A 19,096-nucleotide genomic window follows, 5' to 3' on the forward strand; every position below is an offset into this window, starting at 1 on the left:
GTCAACATTTCTTGATTATGAGGTTTTCTTACTAAAAATAAAAACAAGAAAATAAAACTAAACACAACAAAAGGAAAACTAGAGGAACGTGTTTTATTTTATGAAATCAGATAGTTTTAAAGAAATGAAAGAGTTGTAATCAATAGTTAGAAGTAATATTGATAACAGGAAGGAGTGACGCGTCTCCTCACAACAGATCTTTGTGTGCGTGTGCACGAGTCCGCGAGAGAGCGCGTGTACGCGCACGTCTGACAGCCCTGACGTCACAGCCGTTAGTTCAGGTCAGTCGAGTCTCTGCGCAGACGCTCTGACCGGAAGTCCAGCAGGAGCTCTGACACCTAGCGTCGCGTGCGTCACTCGTCCGGGGCGGAGGCTGACGTCATCGCCCGTGACGTCTGTCCGCTCAGCGCCGCGCCGCGTGTCGGATCGATCGATCTGATCGGTCTGATCGAGCTGATCGATCGCCAGGATGGAGAAGAAGAAGACGGACTGTCCGGCGCTGCCGCTCGGATGGAAGAAGGAGGAAGTGATCCGGAAGTCAGGGCTGAGCGCCGGGAAGAGTGACGTCTACTATTACAGGTACAACTGATCCCTGATCGATGCGATCGATGACTTCTGTCTGACCAGTCCTGGCCATATGTCCGGTGATGACGTCAGAAGAGACAGTAACGTCTTCAGTTCAATTGTTCTGGTGTTTGAGGAACTTCTTCAACACTCGTGACGTCATCAGCAGTTTGACTTCTGAGGCGTGAAGATGATTCTTGTGTCACGTGACCTTTGAGTCACTGGAGTCTGACTCGAGTGACTCTCGTGGACGCACGAGTCAGATTCACCTGTCGATTCATGAGTCAGTTTGATGAGTCAGTTTCATTGAGTCAGTTTCATGAGTCAGTTTGATGAGTCAGTTTGATGAGTCAGTTTGATGAGTCAGTTTGATGAGTCAGTTTCATTGAGTCAGTTTCATTAAGTCAGTTTCATGAATCAGTTTCATGAATCAGTTTCATGAGTCAGTTTCATGAGTCAGTTTCATTGAGTCAGTTTCATGAGTCGGAATCACGAGTCAGTTTCATGAGTCAGTTTCATGAGCCAGTTTGATGAGTCAGTTTCATGAGTCAGTTTCATGAGTCCGTTTTATGAGTCAGTTTCATGAGTCAGTTTCATGAGTCAGTTTCATTGAGTCAGTTTCATGAGTCAGTTTCATGAGTCAGTTTCATGAGTCAGTTTCATTGAGTCAGTTTCATGAGTCAGTTTCATTGAGTCAGTTTCATGAGTCAGTTTCATGCGTCAGTTTCATGAGTCAGTTTCATGAGTCAGTTTCATTGAGTCAGTTTCATGAGTCAGTTTGATGAGTCAGTTTGATGAGTCAGTTTGATGAGTCAGTTTCATTGAGTCAGTTTCATTAAGTCAGTTTCATGAATCAGTTTCATGAGTCAGTTTTATGAGTCAGTTTCATGAGTCAGTTTGATGAGTCAGTTTCATGAGTCAGTTTCATGAGTCAGTTTCATAAGTCAGTCAGTTTCATGAGTCAGTTTCATGAGTCAGTTTTACGAGTCAGTTTCATGAGTCAGTTTCATGAGTCAGTTTCATGAGTCAGTTTCACGAGTCAGTTTCATGAGTCAGTTTCATGAGTCAGTTTCATGAGTCAGTTTCACGAGTCAGTTTCATGAGTCAGTTTCATGAGTCAGTTTCATGAGTCAGTTTCATTGAGTCAGTTTCATGAGTCAGTTTCATGAGTCAGTTTCATGAGTCAGTTTCATGAGTCAGTTTCATGAGTCAGTTTCATAAGTCAGTCAGTTTCATGAGTCAGTTTCATGAGTCAGTTTTACGAGTCAGTTTCATGAGTCAGTTTCATGAGTCAGTTTCATGAGTCAGTTTCACGAGTCAGTTTCATGAGTCAGTTTCATGAGTCAGTTTCATGAGTCAGTTTCATGAGTCAGTTTCACGAGTCAGTTTCATGAGTCAGTTTCATTGAGTCAGTTTCATGAGTCAGTTTCATGAGTCAGTTTCATGAGTCAGTTTCACGAGTCAGTTTCATGAGTCAGTTTCATTGAGTCAGTTTCATGAGTCAGTTTCATGAGTCAGTTTCATGAGTCAGTTTCATTGAGTCAGTTTCATGAGTCAGTTTCATGAGTCAGTTTTATTGAGTCAGTTTCATGAGTCAGTTTCATTGAGTCAGTTTCATGAGTCAGTTTCATGAGTCAGTTTCATTGAGTCAGTTTCATGAGTCAGTTTCATGAGTCAGTTTCATGAGTCAGTTTCATGAGTCGGAATCACGAGTCAGTTTCTTGAGCCAGTTTCATGAGTCTGTTTGATGAGTCAGTTTAATTGAGTCAGTTTCATGAGTCAGTTTCATGAGTCAATTTCATGAGTCAGTTTAATTGAGTCAGTTTCATGAGTCAGTTTCATGATTCAGTTTCATGAGTCAGTTTCATTGAGTCAGTTTCATGAGTCAGTTTCATGAGTCGGAATCACGAGTCAGTTTCATGAGCCAGTTTCATGAGTCAGTTTCATGAGTCAGTTTCATGAGTCAGTTTCATGAGTCGGAATCACGAGTCAGTTTCATGAGTCAGTTTCATGAGTCGGAATCACGAGTCAGTTTCATGAGCCAGTTTCATGAGTCAGTTTCATGAGTCAGTTTCATGAGTCGGAATCACGAGTCAGTTTTATGAGTCAGTTTCATGAGTCAGTTTCATGAGTCAGTTTCATGAGTCGGAATCACGAGTCAGTTTTATGAGTCAGTTTCATGAGCCAGTTTGATGAGTCAGTTTCATGAGTCAGTTTCATGAGTCAGTTTTATGAGTCAGTTTCATGAGTCAGTTTCATGAGTCAGTTTCATTGAGTCAGTTTCATGAGTCGGAATCACGAGTCAGTTTCATGAGTCAGTTTCATGAGCCAGTTTGATGAGTCAGTTTCATGAGTCAGTTTCATGAGTCCGTTTTATGAGTCAGTTTCATGAGTCAGTTTCATGAGTCAGTTTCATTGAGTCAGTTTCATGAGTCAGTTTCATGAGTCAGTTTCATGAGTCAGTTTCATTGAGTCAGTTTCATGAGTCAGTTTCATTGAGTCAGTTTCATGAGTCAGTTTCATGCGTCAGTTTCATGAGTCAGTTTCATTGAGTCAGTTTCATGAGTCAGTTTCATTGAGTCAGTTTCATTGAGTCAGTTTCATGAGTCAGTTTCATTATTCAGTTTCATGAGTCAGTTTCATTGAGTCAGTTTCATGAGTCAGTTTCATGAATCAGTTTCATGAGTCAGTTTCATGAGTCAGTTTCATGAGTCAGTTTTATGAGTCAGTTTCATGAGTCAGTTTCATTGAGTCAGTTTCATTGAGTCAGTTTCATGAGTCAGTTTCATGAGTCAGTTTCATGAGTCAGTTTCATTGAGTCAGTTTCATGAGTCAGTTTCATGAGTCGGAATCACAAGTCAGATAAATGAGCCAGTTTCATGAGTCAGTTTCATGAGTCAGTTTCATGAGTCAGTTTCATGAGTCAGTTTCATTGAGTCAGTTTCATGAGTCAGTTTCATGAGTCGGAATCACGAGTCAGTTTCATGAGTCAGTTTTATGAGTCAGTTTCATGAGTCAGTTTCATGAGTCAGTTTCATGAGTCAGTTTCATGAGTCAGTTTCATTGAGTCAGTTTCAGGAGTCAGTTTCATGAGTCGGAATCACGAGTCAGTTTCATGAGTCAGTTTATGAGTCAGTTTCATGAGTCAGTTTCATGAGTCAGTTTCATGAGTCAGTTTCATGAGTCAGTTTGATGAGTCAGTTTGATGAGTCAGTTTCATGAGTCAGTTTCATGAGTCAGTTTCATGAGTCAGTTTCATGAGTCTGAATCACGAGTCAGTTTCATGAGCCAGTTGTATGGGTCAGTTTTATGAGTCGCATTCACGAGTCAGTTTCATGAATCAGTTTCATGAGTCAGTTTCATGAGTCAGTTTCATGAGTCGGATTCACCAGTCTATTCATGAGTCAGTTTCATGAGTCAGTTTTATGAGTCAGTTTCATGAATCAGTTTTATGAGTCAGTTTCATGAGTCAGTTTTATGAGTCAGTTTCATGAATCAGTTTCATGAGTCAGTTTCATGAGTCAGTTTCATGAGTCAGTTTCATGAGTCAGTTTCATGAATCAGTTTCATGAGTCAGTTTCATGAGTCAGTTTCATGAGTCAGTTTTATGAGTCAGTTTCATGAATCAGTTTCATGAGTCAGTTTTATGAGTCAGTTTCATGAATCAGTTTCATGAGTCAGTTTCATGAGTCAGTTTCATGAGTCGGATTCACCAGTCTATTCACGAGTCAGTTTCATGAGTCAGTTTTATGAGTCAGTTTCATGAATCAGTTTTATGAGTCAGTTTCATGAGTCAGTTTTATGAGTCAGTTTCATGAATCAGTTTCATGAGTCAGTTTCATGAGTCAGTTTCATGAGTCAGTTTCATGAGTCGGATTCACCAGTCTATTCACGAGTCAGTTTCTTGAGTCAGTTTTATGAGTCAGTTTCATGAATCAGTTTTATGAGTCAGTTTCATGAGTCAGTTTTATGAGTCAGTTTCATGAATCAGTTTCATGAGTCAGTTTCATGAGTCAGTTTCATGAGTCAGTTTCATGAGTCAGTTTCATGAGTCAGTTTCATGAATCAGTTTCATGAGTCAGTTTCATGAGTCAGTTTCATGAGTCAGTTTCATGAGTCAGTTTCATGAGTCAGTTCCAGTATATTTTAATATAAAAACTTTAAAGTTATATTTAATATAAAAACTTTAAAGTTATATTTAATATAAAAACTTTAAAGTTATATTTAATATAAAAACTTTAAAGTTATATTTGAATATAACAACTTTAAAGTTATATTTAATATAAAAACTTCAAAGTTATATTTGAATATAAAAACTTTAAAGTTATATTTAATATAAAAAGGTTCAGGTCATGTGACAAGATTTGGTGGGAAATGGTTGCAGCGACAGGAAGTGAAACCTGGTGAACAGGAAGTTATAAACATGATGCGACTCATGTTTTCACGATAATGATAGAGTTCAAACAGAAGCACCTGTAGGTGGCGCTGCTGAGCAGCGGCTGGAGACAACGTGACGCTATGAACACGCTTAGATAACACAGGAAGTGATGTCACTGCTGCTGTGGGGAAGCAGGGCGTCACCGTGGCGACCGACAGATGACGGACACGTCAGCGGCTTCACTTTCACTTTGACTCTGACTCATGCTTCCTGGAAGACTCCGCCCACTTCCTGTCTGAGTCAACCTTTGAACCAGAAACTCTCACCGAGTCAGTAGTACAATGAAGTTACACATTATATATCATGTTGTGATAGTGTAGTAACAAGTATATATGTGTAGTATTGTCCAGTACTTGACTCTGGTGTTGTGATAGTGTAGTAACAAGTATATATGTGTAGTATTTTCCAGTACTTGACTCTGGTGTTGTGATAGTGTAGTAACAAGTATATATGTGTAGTATTGTTCAGTACTTGACTCTGGTGTTGTGATAGTGTAGTAACAAGTATATATGTGTAGTATTGTACAGTACTTGACTCTGGTGTTGTGATAGTGTAGTAACAAGTATAGATGTGTAGTATTGTCCAGTACTTGACTCTGGTGTTGTGATAGTGTAGTAACAAGTACATATGTGTAGTATTGTACAGTACTTGACTCTGGTGTTGTGATAGTGTAGTAACAAGTATAGATGTGTAGTATTGTCCAGTACTTGACTCTGGTGTTGTGATAGTGTAGTAACAAGTATAGATGTGTAGTATTGTCCAGTACTTGACTCTGGTGTTGTGATAGTGTAGTAACAAGTATAGATGTGTAGTATTGTCCAGTACTTGACTCATGTGTTGATAGTGTAGTAACAAGTATATATGTGTAGTATTGTCCAGTACTTGACTCTGGTGTTGATAGTGTAGTAACAAGTATATATGTGTAGTATTGTCCAGTACTTGACTCTGGTGTTGTGATAGTATAGTAACAAGTATAGATGTGTAGTATTGTCCAGTACTTGACTCTGGTGTTGTGATAGTGTAGTAACAAGTATAGATGTGTAGTATTGTCCAGTACTTGACTCTGGTGTTGTGATAGTGTAGTAACAAGTATATATGTGTAGTATTGTCCAGTACTTTACTCTGGTGTTGTGATAGTGTAGTAACAAGTATAGATGTGTAGTATCGTCCAGTACTTGACTCTGGTGTTGTGATAGTGTAGTAACAAGTATATATGTGTAGTATTGTCCAGTACTTTACTCTGGTGTTGTTATAGTGTAGTAACAAGTATATATGTGTAGTATTGTCCAGTACTTTACTCTGGTGTTGTGATAGTGTAGTAACAAGTATATATGTGTAGTATTGTCCAGTACTTTACTCTGGTGTTGTGATAGTGTAGTAACAAGTATATATGTGTAGTATTGTCCAGTACTTGACTCTGGTGTTGTGATAGTGTAGTAACACGTATATATGTGTAGTATTGTCCAGTACTTTACTCTGGTGTTGTGATAGTGTAGTAACAAGTATATATGTGTAGTATTGTCCAGTACTTGACTCTGGTGTTGTGATAGTGTAGTAACAAGTATATATGTGTAGTATTGTCCAGTACTTGACTCTGGTATTGTAGTATTTACAGACCACATGACTCTTGATGAAGTCGTAACTGCTTTCATTTGTTTTCAAACAAAAAATGTCCAAACATCAGCTTTAAAAACTGCTGGACTCACTGTATCCTCTTGTCCTCAGTCATCACTGTATCCTCTCGTCCTCAGTCATCACTGTATCCTCTCGTCCTCAGTCATCACTGTATCCTCTCGTCCTCAGTCATCACTGTATCCTCTCGTCCTCAGTCATCACTGTATCCTCTCGTCCTCAGTAATCACTGTATCCTCTCGTCCTCAGTAATCACTGTAGCCTCTCGTCCTCAGTCATTACTGTATCCTCTCGTCCTCAGTAATCACTGTATCCTCTCGTCCTCAGTTATCACTGTATCCTCTCGTCCTCAGTCATCACTGTATCCTCTCGTCCTCAGTAATCACTGTATCCTCTCGTCCTCAGTCATCACTGTATCCTCTTGTCCTCAGTAATCACTGTATCCTCTTGTCCTCAGTAATCACTGTATCCTCTCGTCCTCAGTCATCACTGTATCCTCTCGTCCTCAGTTATCACTGTATCCTCTCGTCCTCAGTCATCACTGTATCCTCTCGTCCTCAGTCATCACTGTATCCTCTCGTCCTCAGTCATCACTGTATCCTCTCGTCCTCAGTCATCACTGTATCCTCTTGTCCTCAGTCATCACTGTATCCTCTCGTCCTCAGTAATCACTGTATCCTCTCGTCCTCAGTCATCACTGTATCCTCTCGTCCTCAGTCATCACTGTATCCTCTCGTCCTCAGTAATCACTGTATCCTCTCGTCCTCAGTCATCACTGTATCCTCTCGTCCTCCGTAATCACTGTATCCTCTCGTCCTCAGTCATCACTGTATCCTCTCGTCCTCAGTCATCACTGTATCCTCTCGTCCTCAGTCATCACCGTATCCTCTCGTCCTCAGTCATCACTGTATCCTCTTGTCCTCAGTCATCACTGTATCCTCTCGTCCTCAGTTATCACTGTATCCTCTCGTCCTCAGTCATCACTGTATCCTCTCGTCCTCAGTCATCACTGTATCCTCTTGTCCTCAGTCATCACTGTATCCTCTCGTCCTCAGTTATCACTGTATCCTCTCGTCCTCAGTCATCACTGTATCCTCTCGTCCTCAGTCATCACTGTATCCTCTTGTCCTCAGTCATCACTGTATCCTCTCGTCCTCAGTCATCACTGTATCCTCTCGTCCTCAGTCATCACTGTATCCTCTCGTCCTCAGTCATCACTGTATCCTCTCGTCCTCAGTCATCACTGTATCCTCTTGTCCTCAGTCATCACTGTATCCTCTCGTCCTCAGTCATCACTGTATCCTCTTGTCCTCAGTCATCACTGTATCCTCTTGTCCTCAGTCATCACTGTATCCTCTCGTCCTCAGTCATCACTGTATCCTCTCGTCCTCAGTCATCACTGTATCCTCTCGTCCTCAGTCATCACTGTATCCTCTTGTCCTCAGTCATCACTGTATCCTCTCGTCCTCAGTCATCACTGTATCCTCTTGTCCTCAGTCATCACTGTATCCTCTCGTCCTCAGTCATCACTGTATCCTCTTGTCCTCAGTCATCACTGTATCCTCTCGTCCTCAGTTATCACTGTATCCTCTCGTCCTCAGTCATCACTGTATCCTCTCGTCCTCAGTTATCACTGTATCCTCTCGTCCTCAGTAATCACTGTATCCTCTCGTCCTCAGTCATCACTGTATCCTCTTGTCCTCAGTCATCACTGTATCCTCTCGTCCTCAGTCATCACTGTATCCTCTTGTCCTCAGTCATCACTGTATCCTCTCGTCCTCAGTTATCACTGTATCCTCTCGTCCTCAGTCATCACTGTATCCTCTCGTCCTCAGTCATCACTGTATCCTCTTGTCCTCAGTCATCACTGTATCCTCTCGTCCTCAGTTATCACTGTATCCTCTCGTCCTCAGTCATCACTGTATCCTCTTGTCCTCAGTCATCACTGTATCCTCTCGTCCTCAGTCATCACTGTATCCTCTTGTCCTCAGTCATCACTGTATCCTCTCGTCCTCAGTCATCACTGTATCCTCTCGTCCTCAGTCATCACTGTATCCTCTTGTCCTCAGTCATCACTGTATCCTCTTGTCCTCAGTCATCACTGTATCCTCTCGTCCTCAGTCATCACTGTATCCTCTCGTCCTCAGTCATCACTGTATCCTCTCGTCCTCAGTTATCACTGTATCCTCTCGTCCTCAGTCATCACTGTATCCTCTCGTCCTCAGTAATCACTGTATCCTCTCGTCCTCAGTCATCACTGTATCCTCTCGTCCTCAGTCATCACTGTATCCTCTCGTCCTCAGTCATCACTGTATCCTCTCGTCCTCAGTCATCACTGTATCCTCTCGTCCTCAGTTATCACTGTATCCTCTCGTCCTCAGTCATCACTGTATCCTCTCGTCCTCAGTTATCACTGTATCCTCTCGTCCTCAGTCATCACTGTATCCTCTCGTCCTCAGTCATCACTGTATCCTCTCGTCCTCAGTCATCTAGAGGCCGGAAGTTGAATTGCAACACAAACATTAAAACACATTGTTAATAGTCAGTAACGATACAGTTCTATTCTATTTTTAATAAAAATATATCATTATTTTATTTTAAACACACTTTATTGAAATAAACCATAAAAAAAACTAAGTAATTTATCTTTTAATTGATACATTGAAATATTGTATTGACGGCTCTGACCCGTGGTCTCCTCCAGTGGAACATGATCCTGGAGACATTCAGGTCAGATGTTCTCCTCCGAGTCTCTCCTGGACGACTTCTAAGTTCTTCTTCTCTGGTCTCAGATGAAGGTAGATCCACTGAAGATCTGTCTTTTAGCTCAGCTCTCTTTTCATGGTCTCGCTCCATTCTTGCTCCACTCGTGAAGATCCTTCATCTTCTCAGTGTTTGTGCTTCGCTGACGGTTCTGGTTGTGATGGACCTCAGATGGACCTCAGATGGACCTCAGATGGACCTCAGATGGAACTCAGATGGACCTCAGATGGAACTCAGATGGACCTCAGATGGACCTTAGATGGACCTCAGATGGACCTCAGATGTTCTTCCATGATCGTGAAGATGTTGTTCAAGTCTTGCTGTGGTTTGAATCAATGAGCCTCAGTGTGTAGATGTTTGTGTAGACGTTTGTGTAGATGTTTGTGTAGACGTTTGTGTAGATGTTTGTGTAGATGTTTGTGTAGACGTTTGTGTAGATGTTTGTGTAGATGTTTGTGTAGACGTTTGTGTAGACATTTGTGTAGATGTTTGTGAAGATGTTTGTGTAGACGTTTGTGTAGATGTTTGTGTAGACTTTTGTGTAGACGTTTGTGTAGATGTTTGTGTAGATGTTTGTGCAAATGTTTGTGTAGATGTTTGTGTAGACTTTTGTGTAGATGTTTTTATGTAGACGTTTGTGTAGACGTTTGTGTAGATGTTTGTGTAGATGTTTGTGCAAATTTTTGTGCAGATGTTTGTGTAGACGTTTGTGTAGACGTTTGCGTAGATGTTTGTGTAGACGTTTGTGTAGATGTTTGTGTAGATGTTTGTGCAGATCTTTGTGTAGATCTTTGTGTAGACGTTTGTGTAGATGTTTGTGTAGATGTCTGTGTAGATGTCTGTGTAGATGTTTGTGTAGATGTTTGTGTAGATGTTTGTGTAGAACACACACGTCGTTGTTGCTCGACAAGTCGAACAATCACGACATTGAGTGACAGTCGTCGACCACACGACTGTTTAGATCAATCATGTGATCTGTGATCTGTTTAGATCAATCATGTGATCTGTTTAGATCAATCATGTGATCTGTGATCTGTTTAGATCAATCATGTGATCTGTTTAGATCAATCATGTGATCTGTGATCTGTTGGTTGAGTCTGTTCACGAGAATGTTCGAATGTAAAGTCTCTGAAGACTCGTCCTCGAGCTCAGAAGACTTCACTTCGTACAGAAGACGATAAGACTTCGGTGTTTCACTTTCACGATGTTTCTCGATGTCTCTCGATGTCTCACGATGTCTCTCGATGTCTCTCGATGTCTCACGATGTCTCTCGATGTTTCTCGATGTCTCTCGATGTCTCACGATGTCTCTCGATGTTTCACGATGTCCCTCGATGTCTCTCGATGTCCCTCGATGTCTCTCGATGTCTCACGATGTCTCACGATGTCTCTCGATGTTTCTCGATGTCTCTCGATGTCTCTCGATGTCTCACGATGTCTCTCGACGTTTCTCGATGTTTAACGATGTTTCTCGATGTCCCTCGATGTTTCTTGATGTCCCTCGATGTCTCTCGATGTCTAACGATGTTTCTCGATGTCCCTCGATGTCTCTCGATGTTTCTTGATGTCCCTCGATGTCTCTCGATGTCTCACGATGTCTCTCGATGTTTCTCGATGTCCCTCGATGTCTCTCTATGTTTCTTGATGTCTCACGATGTCTCTCGATGTTTCTTGATGTCTCACGATGTCTCTCGATGTTACTCCATGTCTCACGATGTCTCTCGATGTTACTCGATGTCTCTCGATGTCTCTCGATGTTTCTTGATGTCTCTCGATGTTTCTTGATGTCTCTCGATGTTTCTTGATGTCTCTCGATGTTTCTTGATGTCTCTCGATGTCTCTCGATGTTTCTCGATGTCTCACGATGTCTCTCGATATCTCATGATGTTTCTCGAAGTCTCACGATGTCTCTCGATGTCTCTCGATGTTTCACGATGTCTCTCGATGTCTCACGATGTCTCTCGATGTCTCTCGATGTCTCTAGATGTCTCACGATGTTTCTAGATGTCTCACGGTGTCTCACGATGTCTCTCGATGTTTCTTGATGTCTCTCGATGTCTCTCGATGTTTCTCGATGTCTCTCGATGTCTCACGATGTTTCTTGATGTCTCACAATGTCTCTCGATGTCTCACGATGTTTCTTGACGTCTCTCGATGTCTCACGATGTTTCTTGATGTCTCACGATGTCTCTCGATGTCTCACGATGTTTCTCGATGTCTCTCGATGTCTCTCGATGTCTCACGATGTCTCTCTTTGTTTCTCGATGTCTCACGATGTCTCTCTTTGTTTCTCGATGTCTCACGATGTTTCTCGATGTCTCACGATGTCTCTCGATGTCTCACGATGTCTCTCGATGTCTCACGATGTCTCTCGATGTCTCACGATGTCTCACGATGTCTCTCGACGTTTCTCGATGTCTCACGATGTCTCTCGATGTCTCTCGATGTCTCACGATGTCTCACGATGTCTCTCTTTGTTTCTCGATGTCTCACGATGTCTCTCTTTGTTTCTCGATGTCTCACGATGTTTCTCGATGTCCCTCGATGTCTCTCGATGTCTCACGATGTCTCATGACGTTTCTCGATGTCTCACGATGTCTCTCGATGTCTCTCGATGTCTCACGATGTCTCACGATGTCTCACGATGTCTCTCTTTGTTTCTCGATGTCTCACGATGTCTCTCTTTGTTTCTCGATGTCTCACGATGTTTCTCGATGTCTCACGATGTCTCTCGATGTCTCACGATGTCTCTCGATGTCTCACGATGTCTCTCGATGTCTCTCGATGTCTCACGATGTTTCTAGATGTCTCTCGATGTCTCACGATGTCTCTCGATGTTTCTCGATGTCTTTCTATGTCTCTCGATGTCCCTCGATGTCTCTCTTTGTTTCTTGATGTCTCACGATGTCTAACGATGTTTCTCGATGTCCCTCGATGTCTCTCGATGTCTCACAATGTCTCTCTTTGTTTCTCGATGTCTCTCGATGTCCCTCGATGTCTCTCTATGTCCCTCGATGTTTCTTGATGTCTCTCGATGTTTCTTGATGTCTCTCGATGTTTCTTGATGTCTCTCGATGTTTCTTGATGTCTCTCGATGTCTCTCGATGTTTCTCGATGTCTCACGATGTCTCTCGATATCTCATGATGTTTCTCGAAGTCTCACGATGTCTCTCGATGTCTCTCGATGTTTCACGATGTCTCTCGATGTCTCACGATGTCTCTAGATGTCTCACGATGTTTCTAGATGTCTCACGGTGTCTCACGATGTCTCTCGATGTTTCTTGATGTCTCTCAATGTCTCTTGATGTTTCTCGATGTCTCTCGATGTCTCTCGATGTCTCACAATGTTTCTCGATGTCTCTCGATGTCTCTCGATGTCTCACGATGTCTCTCTTTGTTTCTCGATGTCTCACGATGTCTCTCTTTGTTTCTCGATGTCTCACGATGTTTCTCGATGTCTCACGATGTCTCTCGATGTCTCACGATGTCTCTCGATGTCTCACGATGTCTCTCGATGTCTCTCGACGTTTCTCGATGTCTCACGATGTCTCTCGATGTCTCACGATGTCTCACGATGTCTCTCTTTGTTTCTCGATGTCTCACGATGTTTCTCGATGTCCCTCGATGTCTCTCGATGTCTCACGATGTCTCTCGACGTTTCTCGATGTCTCACGATGTCTCTCGATGTCTCTCGATGTCTCACGATGTCTCACGATGTCTCTCTTTGTTTCTCGATGTCTCACGATGTCTCTCTTTGTTTCTCGATGTCTCACGATGTTTCTCGATGTCTCACGATGTCTCTCGATGTCTCACGATGTCTCTCGATGTCTCACGATGTCTCTCGATGTCTCACGATGTTTCTAGATGTCTATCGATGTCTCACGATGGCTCTCGATGTCTTTCTATGTCTCTCGATGTCCCTCGATGTCTCTCTTTGTTTCTTGATGTCTCACGATGTCTAACGATGTTTCTCGATGTCCCTCGATGTCACTCGATGTCTCTCGATGTCTCACAATGTCTCTCTTTGTTTCTCGATGTCTCACGATGTCTCACGATGTTTCTCGATGTCCCTCGATGTCTCTCTATGTTCCTCGATGTCTCTCGATGTCTCACGATGTTTCTTGATGTCTCTCGATGTCTCACGATGTCTCTTGATGTCTAACGATGGTTCTTGATGTCCCTCGATGTTTCTCGATGTCTCTCGATGTCTCTCGATGTTTCTCACTGTCTAACGATGTTTCTCGATGTCCCTCGATGTCTCTCGATGTCTCACGATGTCTCACGATGTCTCTCTTTGTTTCTCGATGTCTCACGATGTCTCTCGATGTCTCACGATGTCTCTCTTTGTTTCTCGATGTCTCACGATGTCTCTCGATGTCTCACGATGTCTCTTGATGTCTAACGATGGTTCTTGATGTCCCTCGATGTTTCTCGATGTCTCTCGATGTCTCTCGATGTTTCTCGCTGTCTAACGATGTTTCTCGATGTCTCACGATGTCTCACGATGTCTCTCTTTGTTTCTCGATGTCTCACGATGTCTCTCGATGTCTCACGATGTCTCTCTTTGTTTCTCGATGTCTCACGATGTCTCTCGATGTCTCACGGTGTCCCTCGATGTCTCACGATGTCTCTCGATGTCTCACGATGTCTCACGATGTCTCTCGATGTCTCTTGATGTCTCTTGATGTCTCTCGATGTCTCACGATGTCTCACGATGTCCCTCTTTGTTTCTCGATGTCTCACGATTTCTCACGATTTCTCTCTTTGTTTCTCGATGTCTCTCGATGTCTCACGATGTCTCACGATGTCTCACGATGTCTCTCGATGTCCCTCGATGTCTCACGATGTCTCTCGATGTCTCTCTATGTCCCATGATGTCTCTTGATGTTTCTCGATGTCCCTCGATGTTTCTCGATGTCTCTCTATGTCTCTCGATGTCACTCGATGTCTCACGATGTCTCTCGATGTTTCTCGATGTCCCTCGATGTCTCTCGATGTTTCTCGATGTCTCTCGATGTCTCTCGATGTCACTCGATGTCTCTCGATGTCTCTCTGTTTCTTGATGTCTCATGATGTCTCTCGAAGTCTCTCGATGTCTCTCGATGTTTCTTGATGTCTCACGATGTCTCTTGATGTTACTCGATGTCTCACGATGTTTCTCAATGTTTCTTGATGTCTCTCGATGTTTCTCGGTGTCTCACGATGTTTCTTGATGTCTCTCGATGTTTCTTGATGTCTCTCGATGTCTCACGATGTTTCTTGATGTCTCACGATGTCTCTCGATATTACTCGATGTCTCTCGATGTCTCTCTATGTCCCACGATGTCTCTTGATGTTTCTCGATGTCCCTCGATGTTTCTCGATGTCTCTCTATGTCTCTCGATGTCACTCGATGTCTCACAATGTCTCTCGATGTTTCTCGATGTTTCTCGATGTCCCTCGATGTCTCTCGATGTCTCTCGATGTCTCTCGATGTCACTCGATGTCTCTCGATGTCTCTCTGTTTCTTGATGTCTCATGATGTCTCTCGAAGTCTCTCGATGTCTCTCGATGTTTCTTGATGTCTCACGATGTCTCTTGATGTTACTCGATGTCTCACGATGTTTCTCAATGTTTCTTGATGTCTCTCGATGTTTCTCGATGTCTCTCGATGTCTCACGATGTTTCTTGATGTCTCTCGATGTTTCTTGATGTCTCTCGATGTCTCACGATGTTTCTTGATGTCTCACGATGTCTCTCGATATTACTCGATGTCTCACGATGTCTCTCAATGTTTCTTAATGTCTCTCGATGTTTCTCGATGTCACTCGATGTTTCTCGATGTCTCTCGATGTTTCTCGATGTCTCTCGATGTCCCTCGATGTCTCTCTTTGTTTCTCGATGTCTCTCGATGTCTCACGGTGTCCCTCGATGTCTCACGATGTCTCTCGATGTCTCACAATGTCTCTCTTTGTTTCTCGATGTCTCACGATGTCTCACGATGTTTCTCGATGTCCCTCGATGTCTCTCTATGTCCCTTGATGTCTCTCGATGTTTCTTGATGTCTCTCGATGTCTCTCGATGTCCCTCGATGTCTCTCGATGTTTCTCGATGTCTCTCGATGTCTCTCTATGTCTCTCTATGTCCCTCGATGTCCCTCGATGTCTCTCGATGTCTCTCGATGTCTCACGATGTCTCTCGATGTCTAACGATGGTTCTTGATGTCCCTCGATGTTTCTCGATGTTTCTCGATGTCTAACGATGTTTCTCGATGTCTCACAATGTCTCATGATGTCTCTCTTTGTTTCTCGAAGTCTCACGATGTCTCTCTTTGTTTTTCGATGTCTCACGATGTCTCACGATGTCTCTCTTTGTTTCTCGATGTCTCTCGATGTCTCACGATGTCTCAAGATGTCTCACGATGTCTAACGATGTTCCTCGATGTCCCTCGATGTCTCACGATGTCTCTCTTTGTTTCTCGATGTCTCACGATGTCTCTCGATGTCTCTCGATGTCCCACGATGTCTCTTGATGTTTCTCGATGTCCCTCGATGTCTCTCGATGTTTCTCGATGTCTCACGATGTTACTCGATGTCTCACGATGTTACTCGATGTCTCACCATGTCTCTCGATGTTTCTTGATGTCTCTCGATGTTTCTCTATGTCTCTCGATGTCCCTCGATGTCACTCGATGTCTCACGATGTCTCTCGATGTTTCTCGATGTCCCTCGATGTTTCTCGATGTCTCACGATGTTACTCGATGTCTCACGATGTTACTCGATGTCTCTCGATGTTTCTTGATGTCTCTCGATGTTTCTTGATGTCTCTCGATTTCTCTCGATGTTTCACGATGTTTCTTGGTTTTCTCACGATGTCTCTCGATGTCTCACGATGTTTCTCGATGTCTCTCGATGTTTCTTGATGTCTCACGATGTTACTCGATGTCTCTCGATGTCTCACGATGTCTCTCGATGTTTCTTGATGTCTCTCGATGTCTCTCGATATCTCTCAATGTCTCACGATGTCTCTCGATGTCTCTCGATGTTTCTCGATGTCTCTCGATATCTCTCAATGTCTCTCGATGTTACTCGATGTCTCTCGATGTTTCTTGATGTCTCACGATGTTACTCGATGTCTCACCATGTCTCTCGATGTTTCTTGATGTCTCTCGATGTCTCTCGATGTTTCTTGATGTCTCTCGATTTCTCTCGATGTTTCACGATGTTTCTTGGTTTTCTCACGATGTCTCTCGATGTCTCACGATGTTTCTCGATGTCTCACGATGTTTCTCGATGTCTCACGATGTCTCTCGATGTCTCTCGATGTCTCTCGATGTCTCTCGATGTCTCACGATGTCTCACGATGTCTCACGATGTTTCTCGATGTTTCTCGATGTTTCTCGATGTTTCTCGATGTTTCTCTATGTTTCTCTATGTCTCTCGATGTTTCTTGATGTCTCTCGATGTCTCACGATGTCTCACGATGTCTCACGATGTCTCACGATGTTTCTCGATGTTTCTCGATGTTTCCCTATGTTTCTCTATGTTTCTCGATGTCTCTCGATGTTTCTTGATGTCTCTCGATGTCTCTGTCAATGGACAGACGTTGACATCTTGGTCTCTCTCAGTCCTTCAGGGAAGAAGTTCCGCAGTAAGCCCCAACTGTCCCGTTACCTCGGCAACTCTCTGGACCTGGCGTGCTTCGACTTCAGGACGGGGAAGATGATGCCTGGGAAGCTGCAGAAGAACAAACAGAAGCTGCGACAGGACTCACTCAACCTGCTGAAGGTAACTCACCTGTGGGCGGAGCTTCTGCTGCCAGCAGATCCTCAGATGCTCTGACTCAACTAGTGAGTTCAGACACAAACATGCTCCTCTGTGTTTCATACCTGAGGGTCAAAGGTCACACTGTCTCCTCCTCAGGGAGGGAAGCCGGACCTGAACACGACGCTTCCGATCAGACAAACGGCGTCCATCTTTAAACAGCCCGTTACCAAGGTGACGAGTCACCCGGGCAACAAAGTGAAGTCGGACCCTCAGAGATCGAGTGAGCAGCCCCGACAGGTGAGGTTACCATGGTGACGTGTGGTCGTCCAGCCAGCAGAGGGCGCTGTGTGAGAACATTATGACCACATGAAGCCTGACATCATGTTAGTGAAGTTCATTCATTTGAACACACGGTCGGACCTGATTGTTGACAACAGTCGTGACAAACATTTCTATAGTTTCTAAGTTTGACTGATGTCACAAGAACTTGATGCAGAGATGTTTGTTGTTGTTTTAAGAGGCTGATGAAAGTCTTTCTCATCCACGCCACAAGATGTTTACGTTGTGACTCTTGGTTGCTATGGAAACAGACCCATGGAGATTTTCTTCTTCTTCTCTGCAGTTGTTTTGGGAACGAAGACTGAAAGGTCTGAGGTCGTCGGATGTCGCCGAGGAAGTAATTCGAAGCATCGACCTGCCCCGAGCTCTGCAGAGTGAGTCAAGAATCAGGGTCACATGATACAAGTGTCTGTTGTCAGGGTCACATGATACAAGTGTCTGTTGTCAGGGTCACATGATACAAGTGTCTGTTGTCAGGGTCACATGATACAAGTGTCTGTTGTCAGGGTCACATGATACAAGTGTCTGTTGTCAGGGTCACATGATACAAGTGTCTGTTGTCAGGGTCACATGATACAAGTGTCTGTTGTCAGGGTCACATGATACAAGTGTCTGTTGTCAGGGTCACATGATACAAGTGTCTGTTGTCAGGGTCACATGATACAAGTGTCTGTTGTCAGGGTCACATGATACAAGTGTCTGTTGTCAGGGTCACATGATACAAGTGTCTGTTGTCAGGGTCACATGATACAAGTGTCTGCTGTCAGGGTCACATGATACAAGTGTCTGTTGTCAGGGTCACATGATACAAGTGTCTGTTGTCAGGGTCACATGATACAAGTGTCTGTTGTCAGGGTCACATGATACAAGTGTCTGCTGTCAGGGTCACATGATACAAGTGTCTGTTGTCAGGGTCACATGATACAAGTGTCTGTTGTCAGGGTCACATGATACAAGTGTCTGCTGTCAGGGTCACATGATACAAGTGTCTGTTGTCAGGGTCACATGATACAAGTGTCTGCTGTCAGGGTCACATGATACAAGTGTCTGCTGTCAGGGTCACATGATACAAGTGTCTGCTGTCAGGGTCACATGATACAAGTGTCTGTTGTCAGGGTCACATGATACAAGTGTCTGTTGTCAGGGTCACATGATACAAGTGTCTGTTGTCAGGGTCACATGATACAAGTGTCTGCTGTCAGGGTCACGTGATACAAGTGTCTGCTGTCAGGGTCACATGATACAAGTGTCTGTTGTCAGGGTCACATGATACAAGTGTCTGCTGTCAGGGTCACATGATACAAGTGTCTGCTGTCAGGGTCACATGATACAAGTGTCTGTTGTCAGGGTCACATGATACAAGTGTCTGCTGTCAGGGTCACATGATACAAGTGTCTGCTGTCAGGGTCACATGATACAAGTGTCTGCTGTCAGGGTCACATGATACAAGTGTCTGTTGTCAGGGTCACATGATACAAGTGTCTGTTGTCAGGGTCACATGATACAAGTGTCTGCTGTCAGGGTCACATGATACAAGTGTCTGTTGTCAGGGTCACATGATACAAGTGTCTGTTGTCAGGGTCACATGATACAAGTGTCTGTTGTCAGGGTCAC

The 19,096-nt window shown here is 43.4% G+C and overlaps 1 protein-coding gene across 1 annotated transcript; it reads left to right on the forward strand.

Moving 5' to 3' along the window:
• The first annotated feature begins 268 nt into the window (after positions 1-268).
• Positions 269-17,882, forward strand: LOC148058138 (methyl-CpG-binding domain protein 2-like). The gene is made up of 4 exons (XM_087782602.1): positions 269-579; positions 17,005-17,164; positions 17,300-17,440; positions 17,766-17,882. Exons 1-4 carry the CDS (start codon positions 470-472, stop codon positions 17,880-17,882), a joined length of 528 nt encoding a protein of 175 aa, XP_087638728.1. The 5' UTR covers positions 269-469.
• Positions 17,883-19,096: the final 1,214 nt, after the last annotated feature.

This window comes from Callionymus lyra, unplaced genomic scaffold (genome assembly GCF_982586985.1).
Source record: "Callionymus lyra unplaced genomic scaffold, fCalLyr1.hap1.1 HAP1_SCAFFOLD_162, whole genome shotgun sequence".
In the NCBI taxonomy this organism is placed as follows: Eukaryota; Metazoa; Chordata; class Actinopteri; order Syngnathiformes; family Callionymidae; genus Callionymus; species Callionymus lyra.